General features: G+C 37.7%; 1 protein-coding gene across 3 annotated transcripts in view; it reads right to left on the bottom strand.

The window, feature by feature from the left end:
* Nucleotides 1-23,882, bottom strand: part of LOC121323239 (ephrin type-B receptor 1-like) — a 275,028-nt gene that overhangs the window by 3,031 nt on the left and 248,115 nt on the right. For 2 of the 3 annotated variants that reach the window (XM_041264173.1, XM_041264174.1), the window contains exons 13-16: nt 14,080-14,229; nt 8,033-8,226; nt 6,738-6,893; nt 4,135-5,158 (exon numbers count right to left, since the gene is read on the bottom strand). In XM_041264173.1, coding sequence (XP_041120107.1) covers nt 5,050-5,158; nt 6,738-6,893; nt 8,033-8,226; nt 14,080-14,229 — 609 coding nt within the window. In that variant the 3' untranslated portion in view covers nt 4,135-5,049. Of the gene's footprint in view, nt 1-1,987; nt 2,182-4,134; nt 5,159-6,737; nt 6,894-8,032; nt 8,227-14,079; nt 14,230-23,882 lie in introns of those variants that run through there. The other variant, XM_041264175.1, reaches the window with a different exon arrangement.

Below are 23,882 nucleotides of genomic sequence, written 5' to 3'. Positions count from 1 at the left end.
AACACTTTACAGCTGGCCAGAATTGATTTTTATAAAGCTAAAACCCGGAGGAGCAAAATAGAAGAAATCAGCATTACTTTCTCATCCTTCAAGACAGAGCAGTACATTTCATTTATATGAACTCTTTACTGGGCTGCATCAGTTCATACATAAAGATCTTGACAGTTTCCTACTGAAGTGCACAATGGAAAAGTAAGCTTTACTAAGGTCTGTGCTAGCAGAAACTACAAGACAATCCATCCCCCACCCCACAGAGCAGTGGTGTGACCTGTTCCTAAAATTATAACAATGAATCACAAAAGCAAGTGGTTGCTAGCAGTTAATGTCCTCTATTAGTAGTGGCAGTAATAACTAGGGCCATTACTGCTCCTAATGCTGTAGAAAAGACATTTCTAAGAGCAATAAATATCACTAAACATTCATCTGATAATTGCTTTTGTTTTGGGTCTCCCCGATTTGCCATGGTGTGGTGGTCCTGGTATACTCCCCTGGGTCCCTTGATTACTCAGGAAGGTGGAACGAATGTTGCAGTTTATTTCAGCATTGTTTCAGATCAATCCAGCCAATAGTGTTGCACTGATACCCTGGCTACTTTCAAGATGAAAACGTGCCCATCCATGTGGTGACGAATAGTTTAAGGAGCATGGTTGCTTCAGGTTGCCAAAAAAGCACTGCATCAAAGCACACTGAATTCCTATTGAAATATTGTCTACACTCACATTTGCGGTCTACACCAATACCACCCTCATACTGTATTCAAGTCACATTCAAATAAGCGTTACCAAGAGGACTATCCAGTCTGAATGCAATATTTGAAACCCCTTGGAGTGAATTTGCTTTCATTTTGTATATAGTGGAAATAAATGTGTGTCAATTTCATCTCTATTATTTTGCCTATTGAAGTGAAACTGACTACTTGTTTTTCTGTTCAATTTTGATCACATTTTATGTACTGAAATGAAATTCCAAAAGCTTATGATGGAATGACATCTGGAATGAGGGAAAAAAAGGAGCACATACATGGTCTATACCTGATTTTAGCTCATATTGGTAAATGCTGTTGACTCCAGTGGTTTTCATATTCAAAAGAAACATTTCTATCTAAGCAAATCCATTACCAAAGCATTCCAGCTATTCCCATCATTTGCTTTTCAATATATGCAGTCATGTTTGGTATTGTACAAGAGAATGAGCAAAAACTCTATTCAGAACATACTATACACTACATTCATGGGAGGCTTTAAGCTTTATCCTAAGAAGAGGAGGCACCATCCCTCTTATCCAGAAGTTAGCCAGCTATATTCACCTGCCACTGCATTAATAGCCTACACTTGAAGAAATTCAGAGCCAAAGGAATTTCATTAAGAAAATCATATACAACACCTCAAATGGTGTTCAAGACACTATGTAGGATACTGCGACGGCAACTGTAAAATTACAGAGACAAAAGGTCATTTTTTCTTATACAATAACCACCATCAGACCTGACCTAGAGAATAACAGAATACAGCCGTGTGCAGAGTATGAAGGCAATATCTGAAAGCGTGAGGTCTTTATCATCTGGAAACCAAACAGTCTCATGATCCACAGGCCACAGGTTACAGGGAGGGATTCTGTTACATTCTGAGGCGTCTGCACAACAGTAAAACTAAGAAGTTCGCCTCTGAAATGTTCTTTGAGATACTAGCAGTAGAAGTAGCAGCAGTGGCAGGGCCGTGGTTCAGTATCAATTATATATGCTTGATTAATAAAATTAAAATAGCAGTGATTATCAATTAGTTATAAAATAACATTACAATAATTACCTCAACAGTAACATGACTGTGCAATGACACTTATTTATTAATCATAACTACAATTGTAGTAACACTGAAACTAAAAGTGTTACCAAATATTAAAAATCGAATTCATACAAAAACAGAAATAAAAAGTCTAAAATCTCTCTCTCAATCTCTTGGCGTGCAGGTGTACTTGCTGTTTCATCACCTCTTATACAAAGGCTCTGTGCACTACAGCCCATGTTCCCTGCGTGTTTATCATTGAAGGCTGTAAGGAAGCCGTCACTCTGCAGCCACATCCTGTATTACATTATATTCCACAGGAATACTCGGCTCCCCTGGGCAGCCAGGTCCTTCTCTCACACTTATGTATTTAAACTACAGGCAGGGAGAACCAGTCTGTCTGAGGAAAAAAAAGAAAAAAACAAGCACATAGTCTTTTTTTATTTAATAGCATGCTGTCTTAGCCAATATTGCCTTTTTAGGAATATGCTGTGCCATTTATTTTCGTAAAATCCCATTTGTACATATCAGTAACTTTTTTTCATAATATTTAAATTCCTACATGTTTAATATCATATTACAGTGTGTTCTCTATAATTATCTATTTGATTCTGTTTAGATTCAATTAGTATGCTTACTGATTATATAATATTGTATACAAACATGACACATTTCTGTGCGTCTGCTTCTGAAAATAGTCCTTAACATTTATGAAGCGAGGTGGTTTTTAAAAAGATGGTTCTGCCCCCCCCCCCCTCCCCCTCGTAACTGTGAAAAAGGTGAGATTCCGTTCCAAGAACGTATAGACCTGGAAGGGAAAAGCTGCATTCGTTTACCAAGGGGTCATGAGTGGCAGCATATAAGGGGGACGGAAAATCGTAATCTGTTCCTTTGCATTTGGTTTATAGTGAGTAAAAGCCAGAAGGACAGTAAAAGTGTATTTTTACCAGAAATCATGAGTGTTGTGTTTTTGTTTGTTTGTAATTGTCTAGTCTTGTACGTTACTAGACAGTTAACACAGTTCCAGAGCTGTCGTCAGGGGCCAGCAAGAAACCAGACAACACTGCACCTTTGTCACAAACATAAACTGTATCACCCACCACAAGCACTACTGCACGCACCTAGGACTGGTGACTGTGTTTGTATATTGTGGACGTACTAACTGTGTTTTATTTGGGACTACAACTTGTTATTACTAAACAGTGCGATACACATTGCTGTGTATTGCCTGGGACTATTGTTTGGTCACCAGACCTGGAAAGATAATAAAACGTTTCTAAACTGGATTATAATTATCTCTGTCTGCTTCTTTCATGCACTGCATCACCCCATGCACCCGACCATAATAATCCATGTTGCCACACATACATACAGAAGGACTTGCCTATAAATTCTACAACATTTTTAAAAGAGAGCCCTTCATAGATTAACATCATTCTTATAGTCCTACATGTTGATGTTTTTGATTATGTTGTTTATTCAAGCCCAAGTATATTGCCAAAGCACCACTCTTTCCCACTTCACTACCTTTGCTACAAGTAACAGGACCCCCATGGCAGGGACTATTTTTGTTTGGTTTGTAATTTATAAATTAAGTTTGATTGAATTGAAGGGGTTAAAAATCCAATCACTGGAAAACATGTGGAATGTGGTCAGACTAATTGAATAATTTATTGCTAATTTGTGTCTGACCTCATGGGTAAAACAGGAGCTGAGAGCCAGCTCCTTTATTCTCCAGATAGGATGAGTAGGTTTTGTCAAACTGAGTCCTTCACCCAAGAAGACCAGGAGCAAAACATAGCATTCCTTGTGGGAGGCCTCCCTTTTCATAGGGAGCAGCGCCCATGACCAAACCCCATCACCTCTTGTTTTATAACTTTTTGTATATGAAATATATAAAAAAAACACTAATGTTTTCTATAAACCATGGTGCTGCCAGAGGAGAAACATCTTACCTGATAGTGTGTAGTTATTTCATCTGCATTTTTGTCTTGCAAATTAATTTAAAAAAAAACTGGGATACCTGAGCAGCTGCCTCTCTCTCTCACAAGCAAACTCCCACACCCTTTTACAATCCTACATCATCTCATACAGTTTCCTACATGAACTATAGACTGTGAGTGTTCGACAAGTGGGATTGCATTATGTATTTGTGGCAGGAAAAAATATGAGCTTTATCTGAGCAGGAGTGCAAATAAGTAAAGGCCTGGCATACAGAAAGATTAGAAGAAATGTTTTTGAAGCCCTGGTTCAAATATATGCCAAATATATGAAAACAAACCACCATAATTCAGATTTTTTGTTTGTTTGTTTGTTTGTTTGTTTTACATAACAGTGAGAGAGGGATACATACCAGGATGTTTAGGCAGCCAAGTGGGGACCATCCTTAAAATGTACATTTCCAAGCCTTCCAAAACAAAATAGATTAAAAAAAAAAGAAGTACAGATCTCCACTGCTTTCTGTAGATCAGCAGCGTGCCGCAGCACAGTTCACATGTTAGCAATTTTCTTGTAATGTCCGCTGATGTCAGCTGGGTAATTGAAACCTTATACATTGCGGGTAGTCTATACAGCATCAGTCAAGTCATAATTATTTAGAATGTCATTAGTAGGATTTGCTTCTAGTTACAATCCTGGTTCCATACGCTGGCATTCACATATTCTTACAAGCAGCCAGTCAAAGTCCAGTATGGGTGTCAGATACAATCCAGGTAGCACAGACATCATTGCCAAAAATGCAAGCAGAAAAAAAAAAAAGTATATATATATATTTATTACACGTCACCTTCAATATGAAGATTTATTTAATGGATTTCCAATCCGGGTACAGCCATAAGAGCAGTCCTTTGGCAATGACGCCCCCTGTAGATATCAGAAGATACTGCGGATAGTCTTACAGAAAACGTCACAGCATTAATGAAAAAGTAGCGTTTGTATTCCATCGAATATTGATTCCATCTAGTTGAGTATTAGGGTCTGAGTCCAAGAAAACAAATTAAAATCCACTACTCTGAAATTCTTATCAGAGAAATTCTTATTTTAGTTTTTTTCTTTTTCTTTTAAGTATGTATTTTTCTCAAGCAAAATACAAGCGTCTTTACTATTTTCCTTCAATGAAATGGCACCAAATAATTAATGTTTTTGGCCGACTATGCACCAGAAATTAAATTAAAATGATAGGTTCCACCCAGGAATATTCGGTCAGGTCTTCTGTCCCCCCTGCGGTCCTTCTAATGTTTTGAGACCTATCCCAGGATGCACTCTCCTGTCATGCCATGGAGGTGGGGGACTGGCTCATCTGTACCCTCATAGACTGGATGCTGCTAAGGATTTTCTTCTGGTGTCCAGCTAAAGTCACTCCTGTCCGCAGAAGGTCCCTAGAAAAGTAAAAAAGTAAAGAATCAGTGAAGGTTCCTTGATTCAAATGTACAAACATTTTAAGGAAACTTTAAAAACTGCCTCGCACTGCAACTGACTTACAGTCCTGATTTGCTCCTACTGACAGCAATGTAAAGTCACCTTCAATATTAAGCCACCAATGTATTCAATATTAAGGTCACCATCTGCAGTCCTAAACATATCACCTCTGTTAGCTTACCACCTTAATAAGACCGATATGCTGTAAACTACCAACCATTTATTTAAAACTTAAAAAAAAAAAAAAATGCTGTCACTAACGCATTTGCTATATATACATTTTTTTTTTTTTTTTTTTTTAATTGTTCAATATTCTTCAAACTGTTCTACATTATTATTGTTAAAAACAATACAGGAAAGTTTCAGAAATATAAAACTATATTCAAGTAATCAAAACAAACACTAAAAACATTCTTTAAATATTCCACGAGTTAAACTTTTTGAATAAGTCTTAACAGTTTTTTTTTTTGTTTTTTTTTACTGTTTGGTACTCTTTTTATCACACAGTGTCAGACCTCTCACACAATTATGCAAGGGGATGATAGATGCTCTTGTGACTAAGTACGGGCTTCCTTCACTCCCTCCTTCCCCGATGCTTAGGAGTCGAGAGGGGAAACAGCAGCCTGTCTGGTGACAGGTTCCAGCTGCTCTGTGTCTCGCACAGAAAAAAACAGCAGCAAGGCTGCAACAGGAAAAGCGTTGTTTTGTTTAAAGTGGTAGAAATTCCCGTTCGATTCATGACCCCGGTCTCTGGAGGCTGGTCAGAAGCAAAGTAGTGTTCCACACTCAGTCTACAATAATAAACTCTTGCATGTGTTCAGTCTTTTAAAATTGTATCAGTTCGCGGCCTTATAAGTGCAGAGGTATGTTTTCAGAGGATTAAAATAATAATGGTATAAAACTACTCAAAATACTTAACTGCTCTTCTGCCATTTTTAGTTTATAAAACTAATGGCTTACTTAGTGTAATGGAATGTATTTTTTTTTAATAAAACAAATATGTTCTGTTACTAGACCATATAAACAGAAGATAGCACAATAGATTAAAGGGAATATAATAACAAATTGTATTAAACATTCTATAATAGGGTTTATAAATAATAATAATAATAATAATAATAATAAAGTCATTACAAGTGGTAAATGTTAGCAAGTGTTTTGGGTCAGTTATAGGTGTTCAGAATCACTAGCAAAAAAAAAAAAAAAAAAAAAAACACTTTTATAAAACCCTAAAACCACAACCCTCAATCATAAACTGCGAAGTATGGTCAATGAAAAGCCATAGGAGGCTGTGTGGTTGGTGGTTAAAAAAAAGGGGGGCTTGTAACCAGGAGGTCCCGGGTTCAAATCCCAGCTCGCTCACTGACTCACTATGTGACCTTGAGCAAGTCACTTAACCTCCTTGTGCTCTGTGTTTCGGCTGAGATATTGTTGTAAGTCTCTGTAAGTCGCCTTGGATAAAGGCGTCTGTTAAATAAACAAACAATAATAATCCCAGATTAACCCATAACATTACAAGAGCCTGCCCTCTGTACTCACTCTGAAGTCATCTGTGCAACGAGCTGGAGGGAGGTGAAGCCGGCACTCAGGAGGTTGTCTCGGTACTGGTTCATTTTGATGGCTCCTAGCCACTCTTCCACTGAGGTGAAAGTGGTGAAGTCAGGGATGGAGCGATCCAACAAGGGCTGAGAAGGCCTGCAGAGTGGAGGAAGCAGGGTAGAATATGACCACAGCAGTGTTGTGGAGTAATGCATGATATGGAATGCATTACTGTAATATGATTAAATTTTTAAGTAACTTGTAACTAATAATTCTTTTTTCAGACAGGTAACTAAATGTAGTAACACGTTACATTTTATGTGTAAAATAATATGTTTTAGTTATATTTAAAAACAAAAAAGGAGTATAGCTAATGCAGAACATGGAAACCAGAAAGCACTTTAACAGTGCAAGTCACACCTTACATGTCACATGAACACATTTGTTATATCATCTTGTTAGAAAATGGAGTCAGAGGAGAGAAACAGTGGGTTCAACAGCTGGATCTTCAAAGAATATTTTAAGCTGCAGCCTGACCAAATTGAAAAAATGCTAAATGTAAACTGTGCCTATTTGTAACTGTAATTAGTTACATTTTTACTTTTAAAAGTAACTTCCTCAACACTGGACCCCAGCATTAACAAATCACTATTTTGATTCACATATTGTCTGTTATGTAATGCACATAACAAAAACACCACTCAAATCAGCACTATATGGCACAACTGGTATTTTACTGATATTTGAGAATTGTGAGCACTCATTGCGTTTGCCTGGCAGCATCGTGCATAACTGTAGTCCATGCCATTGTCTCTTACCTGTTAGAAAAGTTAAAATAAATTGATATTATTAAAAAAAAAAAAATAAAGATAACATTCAAGATATTGGACACGTGAACTATTCAATGTCTCTGCAATGTTCTATGATAAACAAATGTTAAGCCTGTTTTATAACACAATGTCACCTCTCTACAAAGAAGACATTATTGCATTGAGAAAAAAAGAGCAGCCAGGCAAATCCCTGGATTTAATGGCATTAGCTGCGAGGAAAGAATTAAATCTCTTTAGCCAAGAAAAAAGAGCGGTAAGAGGGATTTCATTGAAGTTTATAAAATCCTCAACAGTATAGACTTCAAACACAGGATAAGAGGACACAAATGGAAGTTTTTCTTTTCAACAATGTGTAGTAAAGGTATGATAAAGCACATTTAAACAGTGAATCAGTGAAAACTGTAAAGCAGGATAGTAAATGCATAGCATAAGCATGAATACACTCTTAGGATGATAAACACGTACACGGCGGTGATGGTAGCCACAGCTTTGAGGCTGATGGGGTTACGGATCATCTTGTCCAGGGTGTTGACAATATCTGTGAATCGTGGTCGGGTGTTGCGGTCCTTCTGCCAGCAGTCTAGCATGAGCTGGTGCAGGGCGGCAGGGCAATCCATGGGTGGGGGCAGGCGGTAGTCTTGTTCGATGGCATTGATCACCTACAAGAGAGACAAATAGCTCAGCTGGGGTTGGGGTATGTGGATCCAATGTTAGGTTGAAGTTCTAGTGGCATGCATTGGAATTTGACAGCTCAGATCTCAATACAAGGTGCTTCTAGACACATGCGACAGGCTTTATCTGTCACGTGAGGCCACTTCCAGCCAATCACATGTCTGACTCAGCTCACATTACCTGCTAGATATTTATATTATCTATTATAAGCCAAATGACCGTTTGTGTATAAAGACATTTTTTTAAATATGTTTTTAGGTTATTGTTTTGTCTGGAATGTTGTCGTTTAAAGCAAGTTTCAAGATTCTAAAGTCCTGTTTTACAAAGCATCTTCCTGCAGGACAATGACAGCTCTACTCTGAACATGGTTGGCCGAGACAATCTGTGAGGTTTATAATGTTGCTTAAAACCTCAAGCTTTACAGGTAACTGTCAATTTAAAAAAAAAAATTAAAAAAAAATCAATTCATGTCAACTTGAATCGCTGGAAAGTTTATCATAGGACGCATTGCTGCTCACAATGTTGTTCCTTTCATCAAACTAAAGAAACAGCATCCTTTAAAAAAATCCTTGTTTAAAAAATGCTTTGGAGATCCAGCATTCTGTGTCATCACCCAAGACTCTGCCCTTGCTGGTTTTAATAAGTGAGTGCAGTCTTCATTCTCAAAGCTATTTACACCAAATTGTCATGAGCACAATTTTTCCAGATAGTAAAAATGCAACCAATAAAAGTGGCCAAGATTTCATTTGACCTTGAATGAAATCATGCCCATCTCTCAGGGTGCTTTATTCCTCACTTCTACACATTCAGGTCTCTCACTGGTTGTCAGGTTCTCTCTTGGCCTGTTTCCCTTTGGACAAGTGGTCCAATTCATTCTTAATAATCATCAGTAAGAGTCAATCGAAGAGACGACCCAATTTTCCCACAGAGTTGGAGCAAGACAGAAGTGCACTTGTAAAATATCAGGCAATCACAACAAAATGAAGGCCCTGAGAGAACCTATTTATACATGATCTTGATTACTCATAAAGATGAAAATGGGGCATAAAAGGATTTCGCAAATACACACTGTGCCTTGAGGCCAAGCTCATACAGCCCCAGTGACTTAAATAGAAATGATTTCAAGAGTTAATTACAGGAGATAAAGGTGACTGGCCTCTCAGGCACTTACTGGTGCTCAGTCCTCTGATTTCCTGATAAGCACACGCTCATCAACCAAGGGCTTTCTCCATGGATAATTACAATGCCACTTTCTTACACGTAAGCTGTGGGATTTCAGTTTGAATCATAATCGCCATTACAATATGTACAACTCAACAGTATGGCCTATTGTCGGCTGCCTAAGAGCCTGGTCTAGACTCAGAAGCTAAGCAGGGTTTGGCCAGTGTAGTCCCTGCATGGAAGACCTCCTCTGGTACTGCAGTGTAAGTGCTATTGGTGGCTCACTAGGGGGTGCCCTCTATCTTGCCGTTTATCTCACCTTTGTTTTGTGTAAGTATAGGGGCCCTACGCTATAGGAGATGTCCCTGGGATGAGGATCTAAACGTGGCTCCAAATTTAAGAGTTAGTATCTTCAAAATTAACTGTATAACGTTTGCAATCATTGCATGCGATTCTGTTGCTCCAATATATCTTAGCGGTTCATATTGCAATGACTCAAAACCTCTGTTCTTTACTTTGCTTTATAGTTCTGTGCTCAGAGCTCAGAGTTCAGGAGTTGCTCCTCAGCTCTAGTTTTCTACCCACTAAAATATATATATATGCGCGCTATCTCGCCAGTCGTGAACACATACCATCTACTGGTACTGACCCGAACACAGGGCTCGGCATCGGTTCCTGGATCAGCTTTTCAGTTCAGGTAGATGGTGTGCTATCGATCCGGGGGAAGCTCTCCTGAGATAACGAAATCTTTTTTTAGGATTTCAAAAATAAAAGAGAAATTTCATTTTAGAACTTTGAAATACATGTTTACCTTGAACTTCTGATATTTTGCCAGGTAACACTCCGCTGAGGAAAATACTCCCTAACATAATTAGAACAGAAAAATGACATACAAGTAGAGAAAATGTCATTATTATTGCTAACATATGTATTTATCGGGGTCTTACTCTTTATTATAATTTATCTGGACATGTACAATTGTTGAATAGTCCGGGTAGTATTGAGTCTGACTCGAAAGTTGTTGTTGGAGGCGGGGTGTCATTCAAGCTGGCAGGAGTTGATTGGCTGGTGTGGAAAGAACCAAAACAGGGTTGGGAGTTTGACTGGCTGGTTTTTTAGGGAGGGTGTTTGGATCCAGCCAATGACAGAATTGTGGACCAATCGTGTCTTCCCTGTTGATTTGCTGTCCAGTAGCTGCGAAATAGAAGACCGCTAGATCTGGAAGCTGATTGGCTGTTTGCACTCAATCGTTTTATATATCAGGTAGGCTAGATCAGCTGAAGGACTTCATATAGTACGAGCCAGCACCACTAGTGCACAGCTGTGTAATTGCTAGAAGGCACTGGCTGTTACTTCAATACACACAATTTGAGTAATTGTAATTTTAGAACCTCTAAGAATGACTGCATCATATACTAGTAAAACCTAAGGAAACCACAATTTTAAACTACTTACTCCAAGTCAAAACTAAATTAGAAATGTAATAATTTGGTCCACACCTAGATACATGATTTAATTGATGATAGATAGAACACTTGGAGGCAGTGTGGCTTATAATGGCTTGAATACTGAGTCCTATGGGGCTTTTCAGCTTTAAAAAACTAGACCTTCCAAAGCCTGCATCCCAAAACTCAAACCACATTTGTTTCTGTAATGTAAGGCTCTTGTCCAACCCCCCCGTTGTCTGTTTACTACATGGATTCACCAAGACACAACTCCCTTCCTTACATTAGTGTCCATCAATTAAGAGAGATGTCTTTGGATTTGTGTCACCTATATTAATTCTCCACAAGCTTTCCGTCATCTTGACAGTCATTAGGTCAAACCTTGTTGATAGAATATTAAAACATCATTCATATATTGACAGCTCTTTTTCAATATATTGCTACAATTTTGTTCTAAATATACAACCACCTTCTTATATTGTATAACCAGTCAGCGCCCAAGGGCATTGCTTGTAAGGAGAACATTGAGTGTGATTCTTGTTGTGTATCAAAGGCACAACACACAGCAATTATTGAAGGTAACCACCAACAACCCTGGTACACAGTTGTCATCACATAAGGACTGAAAGATGTACGCTTTTCTTTTTGGATAATAGTATCAAATGCTTCAATTGAATCACTACATAGAAAGAGTAAACATTCTGTCCTGTTTGTTCACTTTTTTTTTTTAAATTTAGAATCGTCAGTTGTTTTTTTGCCCCATTTTCTCTCCAATTTGAAATGCCCAATTTAAGCCTGACTCCCCGCGCTGACTCGGGAGAGATGAAGACGCGCACACCTGTCCTCCGAAACGTGTGCCATCAGCTGTCCACTTCTTTTCACTCTGCAGGTGCCTGGCCAATCTACAGCGCTCACTGGTACGCGGTGAGCTGAGGACACCCTGGCCGGCCTAAGCACTCCCCACCCCGGGCGGCATTCGGCCAATTGTGCGCCACCCCCTGGGAGCTCCTGTCCATGGCTGGCTATAGGGCGCACCCTGCACTCTAGAAGGAGTGTCTTTACTGGATGAGCCACTCGGAGTCCCCTCATTCCTTTACATTTTATTATGAGAATTACAGTTAGGCGGTGAAATAATGTGTGTATTTTTGTTATAAGTCTCTGTTAAGGTGCTTTTCTTGATCTGTTCTAGTTACATGCTTTGTAACAATCACCAAATAGAGAATGCCAATAAAATGGGACACAACTATTGTGAGTAAACTGGGGGTGCAACTTTGCTGAACGATAATTGCATTGCATAAGAAACCAGACAAACAAACAATTAGTAAAGAAACATACACAATTACTTCATGTTAGGTAACAATAGAAACATGGGCTTTTCAATAAAAAAAAAAAAAACTTTTAGGTATTTTAGAAAGTCCCAGTGTATATTGTACTAAGTCCAGGTTTTTCTGGCATTCTGGAGGCAGGAAGTACATTAAGGTGGTGCCACAGTCTAGAACCAAACAAAAAAAAAAAACAGTCCAAAAAAAGAAGAAAAAAAAAACAAGGAAACATGGAAGATCTTACCAGTCCGCGTTATTATAGTCCTGCATCGATAGTACTCCACCAAAAATCCAGGAAAAAAAAACATCCAGTTCACAATGAAAAAGAAAACTAACAAAACACAAATACTCAAAAAGTCTGGTTTGTAAGCATTGGTTCCCAACTACAAAAAGTTCAAAAAAAGAAAAGAAACCAGCTCCAATTTGTAAAAACCACCGGTATTTTCTGGCACTCCACCTCCTCTTCCCTTCACAAATGAAAACCGCTTTTATAATTCTAGACCCTGGGCCTAACAAAAAATCATTGCCTTGTGACTAGCCTTCTCCCCTCAAATGACCTTTTGTTCCCCTTTGTTTGAGAGCACACCTGTTTTAAAGGGTTTCTCAGGCACAAACCCAGGGGCACAGGTCACCTGGTGGACAAAAAAATACTGCTTGCTTTTAGCTTGAATTTAGCAGAATTAATCTTTCCCCATACACATATATGCTTTACCAAGCAAACAGTTATTTATTCATTAATTTGTATAGCTATGGTACAGCACAGACATCTGTAATACAGGCTAGATCAGCCACAGTTAGGTTCGTAAGTGAATGCACCATCTAGTTCAGTGTATTGCCAGCAAAACAAAAGGAACGTAATCAACAAATGTGAGATCACAAGATGGCACTGGTTATTATAAATACACATTGGCTGATTAAACCTTTATTACCTAAATCGCCATCAGGCAACTAGAACTGAAAAAATGGCTTGTAGTCAGGTGCAAGCATCGTAGAAATACAGCACTTGAGTATCTGCAATTAACTGAAGAGAATAGAATTTGAAGCTCCTTACTTAATAATAAACTCATCTTCAATCTATAACATACTAGCATGCAATTAAACCTTTGTGAACTGAGTTCCATATAATCCTTTTGTCACTGATTGCTTCATCTCGCTTCTTGTTTTCTTTCTTATTTAAGTTGAATCCTGTATTTCTGTATTCTGTAAAATATATATTTTTCCAATTCCAGCACAGTACAAATTGAACAAAGGCCAACAGAAAGTCAAACCGCTCTTCTCTGCAGCTATTATTTTTTTAATTTCATCCACCGTTAGCAATCAGTGATTTTAGCTAACATTTATTCCCAAGATATGGGAGGAATAATGCAAATCAAAGAAAATATCTCAATATACCATCTTGTGCTGTCATCTTTAATAAAATGAAGATCGCTAGTGCTTGATGCAATATATTTGGTCACGCTAGTTGGTTTTGCAAGTTTTGCAAAATGAAGCTTGTAATGGAGCAAATACTGATGCAAAATTAAGAATTAAGAAGTGCAGAATGCTCAAGATAACACTGCAAGAAACAGACCAAGAGTTGGGAATTGGACCCTGTATTCTCTTCTTGACTACCTAACTGGTATACAAAATCACAATACAGTTTTACAGTAATTAGATTAGTTAAGCATGTAAACAACTATTAATTGACTTGAGAATGAATGTTACAGTAAAGACACACACATTTGACACACTTTTTTTTTTTTTCTTGATACAGAAATTTCTTGATATAGCACCGAAATTGATTAAAACACAGGAGCCCTGACGTCCTAGATGGTCTATAAACTCTCTGTGCTTTGTCCTTTAGCCGATCCTCAAATTCCATAAGCACCACATTCCCAAACACAATAAGAATGAAAGTGGTTCCCACACTTACATCCTGGTTGGACATATCCCAGTAGGGCCTCTCTCCGAACGACATCACTTCCCACATGACGATCCCGTAGCTCCACACGTCACTGGCCGAGGTGAACTTGCGGTACGCAATGGCTTCGGGGGCCGTCCATCGAACTGGGATCTTCCCTCCCTGCAACACAGAAAAAAGTCACTTCCCTGTGAGTGTGTTTACTACTTGAGATCTGTCTAACCGTAGTAACATGTATACCAGTGGTCAATTAATAATTTTCAAGTAAAGTAATACTTCGATAGGCTATATTCTGCTACTGCTATGCATCTGTACCCAGACTTAAAAGAGATAGGACCAAAGCTATACAACTTTTTTGTTTGTTTTACTTCCTTTTAGATTTAGTAAACTAACAGTAAAACTGGTTCCTTGTTACTTGTGATGAAAACAGTTTGGTACTTTACATATACATATAATATATATTAGACCCTGATACTGAAGTGATACAGCCATTTGAAATTTCTTTGTATCAGGCAGTTTGTATGAGATTAAAAGGACAACACATTAAAGTTAGCTTTACTGTTGAATTATTAGCATTTAATTATTTACAAATATAGTATAGAGGTCAGAAGGGAGAGTCGCAAGTAGCCACACTGACTCGTCGTGGAGTGAATATCATCTTGTATCTTACTGCACAGTGATTAAGTGCCAGAAAGAAATGCATTCTAGAGCCATGGTTAGCACTTTTTTAAGGCCTTGATTAAATTATACTGGTGTAAGCCGACTTAAACGCATACATGATAAAGTGACTGGAAATATAAAACTAGACACACACAAACCCGAGAGCCAAAAAGGTTTCTGATGAGTGAAGTGGAAAGAGTCAACCATGAATTATTTTTGAAAACTAAAAGAGGCTTAAATGAACTTCAAAACCTATAGAGAGATGTTTCTCCAGACAAAGGCAATGTAAGTCAGATATCAGTGCCAATATCTTCTCAGCTATTACTCAGAAAACAACATGTTACTATAACTTATAAAACATGCTAAAATGTACAAACTAGCTTCATTCACAAGATATGTTGGAGCTTTTTTATTCAACATGCTTGATGTGAGAAACCTTCCATTTGAAACCCTTTAGAGATTCTTCAAACAGCCATCTCTGTGTGAATTAGAGATGGAGGCCTGGAAAGAACCAAAGTCAATGGTGCAGCAGCGGGCTGCATAATCTAACTCTACATCGATCGGTTGCACTTAACCTTTTGCAAAAGTGAGAGCTGTTTTGATACGGCTTCAACAGCAACTTGCCACTTATGGATGGATCGATATCCATTTTCCCCTTATAACCCCATGCAAGAGGAAAAATAAGGGCCACTGAAAAAAAAAAAAAAAAACGCCTGTAGTTCCGGACTGTAATTGTTCAGTATGCGTCCCCTTGGCGAGCAAGGTAAAATTAATTACAATTGACTAGAACTTGTGTTTACCATTGCTTCAGTACAGCACAGGGGAGAACATATAATTCTTCACTGTACTGTATATCGTATGTTTTTTGTCTTCAAAGGATCCTAGGAAAGTTATTAAAAACCTTTCTTAAAAGACTTTCACCAACATCCATAAATACACATTGGTGTTCTCTATCCCATAAAATACTCCTAATACGCCACACCTAATATTGGCCATGTTTTTTCATTCCTAATGCATATTTTATGATTTCTTTGAAGTATTTGAAAAGAACAATTAATCTAACTAAATATCGTTTTTTTCCAAATGCATAGTTTTTGCATTTGCTATCAGCAAAACCAAACTGATGTATTATTTTTGCGTTGGAAATATACGTTTATTGATGAAATACATGTGCATGTTTCCTTGGCATGCATTTTGAACGCTACCTGAACAACAAACCTGTCTTTTGTATAGAGACTAAAAACCTCTCACCGGTGTGTGTGAAGTGGGGATCAGGGTTGTGATTATTATCCGGCACAAGGATTAGTTGAGGGATTTTAAATCCCACAAAGTATACAACAGGAGAGTGTCAGTAGGACCCCCTCTGGTAGGCAGGGAACCCTTTTATTTTGAGGTTTTTTTTCCCCTCTGTTTTGTTTTGCCTTTTTGTTTTCTGTACACTTGTTGTATAGTTGCCCATTACATAAGAAGGCCAATGTTTTTTTTTTGTTTTGTTTTGTTTTGTTTTTTATCATGAACACTGCAGTTTCTTGGAAGTGCCTTATTGATAATACATTTTCTACCTCTCTTTCTTTGTCCATTTTGGTTCAATAGTTTTCTGATGTAAACTGCCCCGGAACCTCACTTAAAAATGAGACTTTCTAATCATAGCTTAGTTCACGAGGTAGAACAGGAGGTGTGTCTATCCTTTAGCAAATGCTTTGTAAACCATTTTTACAGCTGACTGATCTGACGCTTCTATGCATATCTTCAATAATTAACACTGTGGGTGAAGGGGACAAGGTTGTACTGCTCTAACAAAGCAATGGAAGAGAACACACAGAAAAACAAAGGGAAGGAATATAGAACATATTGAGAACCAATCAAAAAAGCCATCACGAGAATCCCTCCATTTGATTTCTGTTACTTGCATGATATACTACAACAGAATGTGTAGAAGACTACATGTGTACAACAGTTACATCATTTACACTGTACCTATACACCTAAAACCTTAAAATTTTGGAATTACTCTAAATACTTAACAAAGTATTTAAATGTGTATAACTATTAACAATAATTTAAATCAATTCATTTTGTTTACATATTGAGTTCAATTAAACAATAAAGTACACGTTTAAAAAACGAGGGCACATTTACTGAAAACTCAATAGATTAAAATGTTATGATTAAAAACCACAACACAAATCATAATAATCCAGAATTGCTTCCCCTCTTTCCAGTTTTATTAAAGGGGTCAGGGACCCCATTTCCTAAAACCTCACTGTCTCCCTTGAAGCAGAATTAGGCAAAAACTGCCTTCACATTGGTCACATGTCACAGGGCTTGATGAGGATGCATAGGGATCCATGAAGCATCTAAAGAGACTTATAAATAATCCAAATGCATTTTCCGTGTTAAGTGATTGACAGCCCCTGAAAGGGTAGGCTTTGAATCGCTGTCAGGTTGTAGGCAATCATTGTAATGCCCGTGTTAGGCAGGGCAACTGGAAGGACAGTCTCTTCCCCACACACACACACACACACACACACACACACACACACACACACCTGCTGTTACTCAAGCAGAAAGAAACTCGCAATAGAAGTTGAGTAAATGCTTGCATTAAAGGCTGTATTGTTTCTCCGACACAGGAACATGTTCTTACATTTTATTTTTTATTTATTTTTTATTTTTTTTAACATTTTTCATATTTTATTCAAGTTTTTCTATCCAATTTGAAATGCTAAGGTAACAGATAAATGTTACAGTTACAGTTGCAAACAGTTATTTATAAGGCACAGTGTACATTATTCATAGATTTTTTTTTTTTCGGATTTGTAAGTCCAAATATTCTTTGAAGATCCAGCTATTAGTTCATTCATGTGAAGTTTGTTGACGTGCTTTCTAGTTTCCATATTATGCATTAATTGTAGTATTTTTTTTTTTTTAAATGTAACTAAAAGTAACTATGCAATTATTTCACGTAAAATATCACTGCTCATACCTGTCTGAAAAGGTAATTATTGCAGTTACAAGTTACTAAAAAAAATCAGATTCAGATTCATTTAACATGTGATGTGTTACTCCCCAACACTGGTAGTATGTGAGAAATATTGTTAGTACCTGTTTCTTTTTCTGTTTAGGTGACTCATCCATAACTTTTTAAAATGCTCAATCAGGATTATAAGGTAAAACTATAAGATACTTAGTCTAGTATAATCAGCCAGAGCCTTCTTCAGTGTACCAAGCTAAACCCTGGAGGGAAGGGCAGAGGTCGGGAAGTTTCCACCTAGACTCTTGTTGTGCATGGCCAGTAGGAGGCGCTGTCTGACGTGCAATGAGGGGAACTGTCCTCGGCGGACTTTCTAAGTGGGGGTGCTCTTATTAAAGGAGCCACTAAGGGGCCCTGTATACTCTGAAAACTGTTTCCTTTAAATTATACCATTTTTGGGCAACACAAAAATAATGTCTGATCATGAGTGTTTTCTTATAACAGATTGATATAAGTAACCTGTTTTTGTAAAATTGGCTGCCGTTACCATGAAACACTGTAGTTGGTGCACATGGGCAGTTTTCTGGGAATTTAAACTAGAATGAAATACAACAGGTGAAAGAAAGGCAACTTGTTCAGTAGTGACCCCAGAGGGGCTGGCCACTGAAACATGGAAAATAAAGAAATACGCTTTTGAACACCTAGAAGCATAAATCAGATTGCAGGTGTTTCTCATTTGTTTAAGCTAGTGTACACTTTTACTTCAGTTTTGGATTTTTTTGCACTGAAATGTAAATGATTGACTGGTCTTCGAAGAACAAATAATCACAAGTCTGCATAAAAACAAAGGTTGTAGTTACAAGTGTTTTTCATATATTAGCAGGATCTCTAAACTTGACTTTTCTTTAGAAACTGGTATTTGTTATATCAAGACAAAGGCTGACCATGGACCATGTTGACGCACTTTTCCAGAATCAATACTCTGAGATTATAAAATGGAAAGATACATTTATTTTGCTATAAGATGTAGAGTTCAACAGTGTTCTTGTCATTTAGTGACACCAATTAATTTTTGTAAAGTCACTATTAATGCAGGAATAAAATAAACACCTGCCTAGATTTCAAATGACCTATGGACAAGATGGAGCAATTTCTCTTGAATTTTTTGTACTTGTGAATCTTTAAATTCCTTTTCTTACGGAATTGTAATATGTTTGTAATAACATGAGCTTTAACATTGTAAACTAGTGCATCAATTATTTTAACATTACATATTTGGCAGCTACCTCACAAGCCCTGAGACATGTTTTTTTTTATTTATTTTTTATTTTGATGAACAAGCAAGACAAAAACAGGAATATTACAATATACAGTAAACTGTTGAAACTAAAATACCAAGTGTAGCCGAGCTGTAGATCTTTCCAAAAAATGTATGTCATGTAAATAGTCCAACCATACAGAAGAAAAGGAGATAGACAACTCCCCCCCAACCCTTCAGGATAGTTTTATTTACCAGCGGATGCAAAGGGGCACACACACACTTATACACACACACAGTGCCTTGCAAAAGCATTCAAACCCTTCCTATGTTGTCCCATTTTGTGAAATTACAAAATTATGCATACACATTTTTTTTTAAACTTAATATTTTATTTAAAACTTGAATACTCAAACTGAAGACTTCTAAGGGTAAGATATGTTACAGTAAATGTCAGTAAAAACTAAAGAGAAAAAAATGAAATATGTTGCTTGCATAAGTATTCAGACCTGGCAACTCAATATTTGGTGGACGCACCTTTGGCAGCAATTACAGCCGCAAGTCTTTTTGAGTAAGTCTCTAACAACTTTGCACACCGGCTTGGTGTAATTTGTGCCCATTCTTCTTGGCAGATTTGCTCAAGCTCTTTCAAGTTGCTTGGGGATTGCTTATGTACAGCAGTTTTTAAGTCTTTCCACAGATTCTCAATATGATTCAAGTCAGGACTTTGACTGGGCCACTCAAGGACATTCACTTTTTTGCTTGGGCCTTGTGCTTTGGATCATTGTCCTGCTGAAAGATTAATTTTTGCCCCCGTTTTAAATCTTTAAGGTTTTCCTGTAGTATTTGCTTGTACTCTGCTCCATCCATTTTTCCTTCAATCCTAACACCATGCTTGACTGTAGGGATGGTGTTGACTGAGAGATATGCTGTGTTGGGTCTGCGCCACACATAACGCTTGGCATTTAGACTAAAAAGTTTGGTCAATTTGGTCTCATCTGACCATAGCACATTTTGCCACATTTTTGCAGGATCACTCAAGTGCTTTGTTGCAAATTCCATGCAGGCTTTGAGATGGCTTATTGTTAGTAATGGCTTCCTTCTTGCTATTCTGCCATACAGGCTGCTTTTGTGAAGTGTTCTGGATATTGTTGACTGATGCACATTTTTTCCCATCTCAGCCACTGAACTCTGTAGCTCGTTCAAAGCTGTTGTTGGCCTCACAGTGTCATCCCTCACCAGTTTACTCCTTGTCCGGCTTCTCAGTTTGGAGGGACAGCCTGATCTAGGCAGTGTCTTGGTGGTACAATGCACCACCCATTTCTATATGATCGAGTAGACTGTGCTCACAGGGATATTCAGAGACTAAGATAATTTTTTGTACCCTTCTCCTGATCTGTTCTTTTCAATTACTTTATCCCTGACTTGCTTTGAAAGCTCCTTGGTCTTCATGGTTGAGTTTGCTTGAAATTTACTACCTGACCAAGAAATCTCACAGAGGCAGGTCTTTTTATTCTGAAATAAGAACCACTAATATTGCACAGACAGAGGCCATTCAACTAATTGTGTGGCTTGTTAAGGTCATTTAGGTTTGCCACAGCAAATGGGTTTGAATATTGATGCAATCGTGACTTTTCCATTCTTATTTCAATATTAATTATCTATTTACTTCTTTCTTTTTGTTTTTGCTTTGAATGTGTGGAGTAGGTTTTGTATATAACACATATTAATTCCTACTTCAAAGTGCCATGACTGCAAACTTTAAAGCAACAAAATATGAAAACTGTGAGAGGGTCTGAATACTTTTGCAACAGCTCTTCTAACAGCTCATGTATTCAATGTTTAAGGAGTACAGATTGTCGCCAACAATAACATTAGCACCACAGATAGTAATAAAGATTGTGGAAATAAACACAGCCACATATCCAAATTATTAATAATGAACCGCAGTAGTATTGCTAATAGATATCCCTTTGAGGACTTTACTTAACAACCAGATCAATATAAAATAACCAATAGAAGTAATGTTCAGATTTCCGTAACTTAATATCTTTATAGTTGAAAATGTACAAATATGACAGGTCACCGGACCAAAGTTAGATTCCGATGTCTCTTAGGACAAACGCAGGGCCCTGCACTCAGAGGGATCAATCAACCACGTTGTATCCTGAAAACGTTGAGCAAGAAAGAAACAACCTCTTCAAAAGTAGTGAAAGACAGGCTCTCCCCACCATAACTGATTATCAAGACAGCTGGATACACCAAAAAGTTATCCACTCCCTGGGAGCAGCCTGGAGAACTTGTTGTGGGTCAATATAACAAAGGCATTGAAATATCAAAGTGTGGGGTCTACTGGAATCCCGAGGGCCACCAGAGTATATGTGGTGTGCTCTATTTAACTCCAGACAGGGGTGGTCATTGGAGGGCTTCAGGGCTGCATACCACTGTAAATTTTTCTGCTGAAGAAAGTGGACTGAATCACCACCTTCAGCTCCTTCAGGAAGCCCCACCAGTCTAATGTTACAGCGACAATTTCTGTCCACAAGGTCCGCCATATTATCATTTATAGCATCAATATGAGCGTTGCATTGATTAATTTAATCTTTCTCGTAGTTAGCTGCTTCATAGAGAGTGCTAAGGATAGTAGCAGTTTCGGTTACGTTCTGAATCGCAGGCCGCAAAGCCGTGTCAATTGCTTCTTGAACTGATCCACGAAAAGTGCATGCAACCACTGCCAACCGAGTGCCGCAATCATCAGGGCCTTGTGACTTCTTCATACGCTTTCCCTCTGGTGTGGATTGAGGGAAAGCAACTGATTATTTGCATGAAGTAGCCATATAAAAATGGTAAGCAGACAATTTTTATATATAAAAAAAAATACAAAATAATATAAAAAGTGCAATATTTCAATTATCAATGAAAATAGCAAAATGGTGGCAGGAGGTCCAATAGCAAGCAGCTGTCTCAGTGACAGGGTCACGTGATCTCTCCTGAGTCATTTCTTGTATGTGTTTGAAGGGGAAGCCATTGTTACCACTTTAAAATAATTGCGGATAACAAAATAATTCTATACATTTCCAATGCCATTCACGATAGGTTTTTCATTTTTTAATGCAGGCCTTGCTTTCAGATAGTCTTGAACCATTCATGTTCATTCTCCTCATCTTTTCAGGGCCTCCTTTCCTGTCACTAACCAAACAACTGCTTATCCTAATGACTGCCATGATTTGAATCCAGTAAGATGCTTGACAGCAGACTGCTGAGGTAAAATAACCGAGGAATTGCAAGTATAACCAGTGCTTGAAATGGGGTGGTACTCACCGGTATGGTGGACCGCCACTTCTCAATTTCAAATATTTTATTACCACCACTTCTGAATTAAAGCATTTGAGTAGTACTTTGGCGCTTATCACTGACTATCTGCCCATTTTGTTAGCTATAACGATATTCAGCCACAAGTGATACTCTTCTTTGATAATGAAGTATATCCCTTTTTGGATTATATGATACCTAAAGCACTGGTACTGGTACAATATTTGCGATACAATAGTCTCCAGCTAAGAGAAACCCCCTCGGGAAGCAAGCAAAGTGTTCTCTTAGCCAAAGTATTCTTTAAGACAGAGTTGACCACCAGACACAATATGAATCAATCAATAAATAAATAAATATGTATTACTTGTCATGACGCACATGCATTAACATATGAAATTAACAGAAAAAGAGAAAAGCAGTGTTAATAAGGAGTATGTTAATAAACTATAATAAAGTAACAGACAAATTAACGTTAACCCATTTTAACCTAGCGTGAACAATTAGTCACACATAACCTGCTTTCTTTTTAACACCAGTAAGTTAGGAATTGTAGGGAGAAGATTTCTAATTTTGCCTTCATTACTCACTATTGATGTTATGGTTTAAGATTGCTTTGTTTCAGCTGTGTGCTCCACCCAGAAAGTTTATTTACAGCAGAAGAAAATATCAGTTTCTGCTGAGTCACAAGCATGGCAGGACAATATCGGTAAGTCTAAATATTTAATGGTATACTGTGTAGAAATTTTTCATGCCATTAGTTTATTTTGTCTCAAACATGTCTATTATTTTTTTTCATAACTGTAATTTATATTCTATTTTTTTATCACCATTTTTTAATCCATCTTTGATGACAAGATTATATCCTTTTTGCTGGAAGAGTCTACTCATTATGCACACTTTTTGAACTGAGATCAGCAATTGAGATCCCAAGATCAGCAATTCTGAAATTAAAGTTTTCATTGCAATCCTTATTCTTAGCGGCTATACCCAAATCCCACCACCTATGGTGCATGCAAGTACTACAAACAGTCGGGTGTCTGACGCGATTCAATTTGACAGGATGGACCACTTTGTCGTAGCTACTGAAAGCAAGAAGAGAAGGTGTTGTGCTGGAGAAGGCTTCAAAGCTGTGGGGCATACAGACTGCCAAAAGTGTGGAATTGGACAGTGCATAGACTGCTTTGGGACTTTCCACACCCAGTAGTCCACTGATTACAAATTGCTTTCAAGATAGCCTGGTGCGACCATATGGTCACGCACTGATTTAAGAATTCTAAGAATTTTTTTTTAAGAAGTTTGCCAAATTTGTGTTACAGTGTGTTTATATGACCATTTGAAACAAAAAGATGAAGACATTTTGATGAAAAATTAATTTGGGTTAATATGGGTTAATAACCTAACTGTCAAACTAAATTAACGCAGCACATAAAAAAAAATGCAGCAGCAGCGCTAGATTAATTATGAATAACTATACAGAAGCAATATTCAAGACATGTGCCAAATTATTTAACAAAATGTTGAAGCAACTCATCAGAACGGAAAACATCAAATTGCTCAGCACCTTGTGTCTGATTTAGGTTTTTTTTTTCAGGAGCTCTGACAATTTCCAAC

The sequence above is a fragment of the Polyodon spathula genome, chromosome 11 (genome assembly GCF_017654505.1).
Source record: "Polyodon spathula isolate WHYD16114869_AA chromosome 11, ASM1765450v1, whole genome shotgun sequence".
NCBI lineage: Eukaryota > Metazoa > Chordata > Actinopteri > Acipenseriformes > Polyodontidae > Polyodon > Polyodon spathula.
Note: the sequence above shows the minus strand (reverse complement) of the source record. Positions and strands in the feature narration are given on the sequence as shown.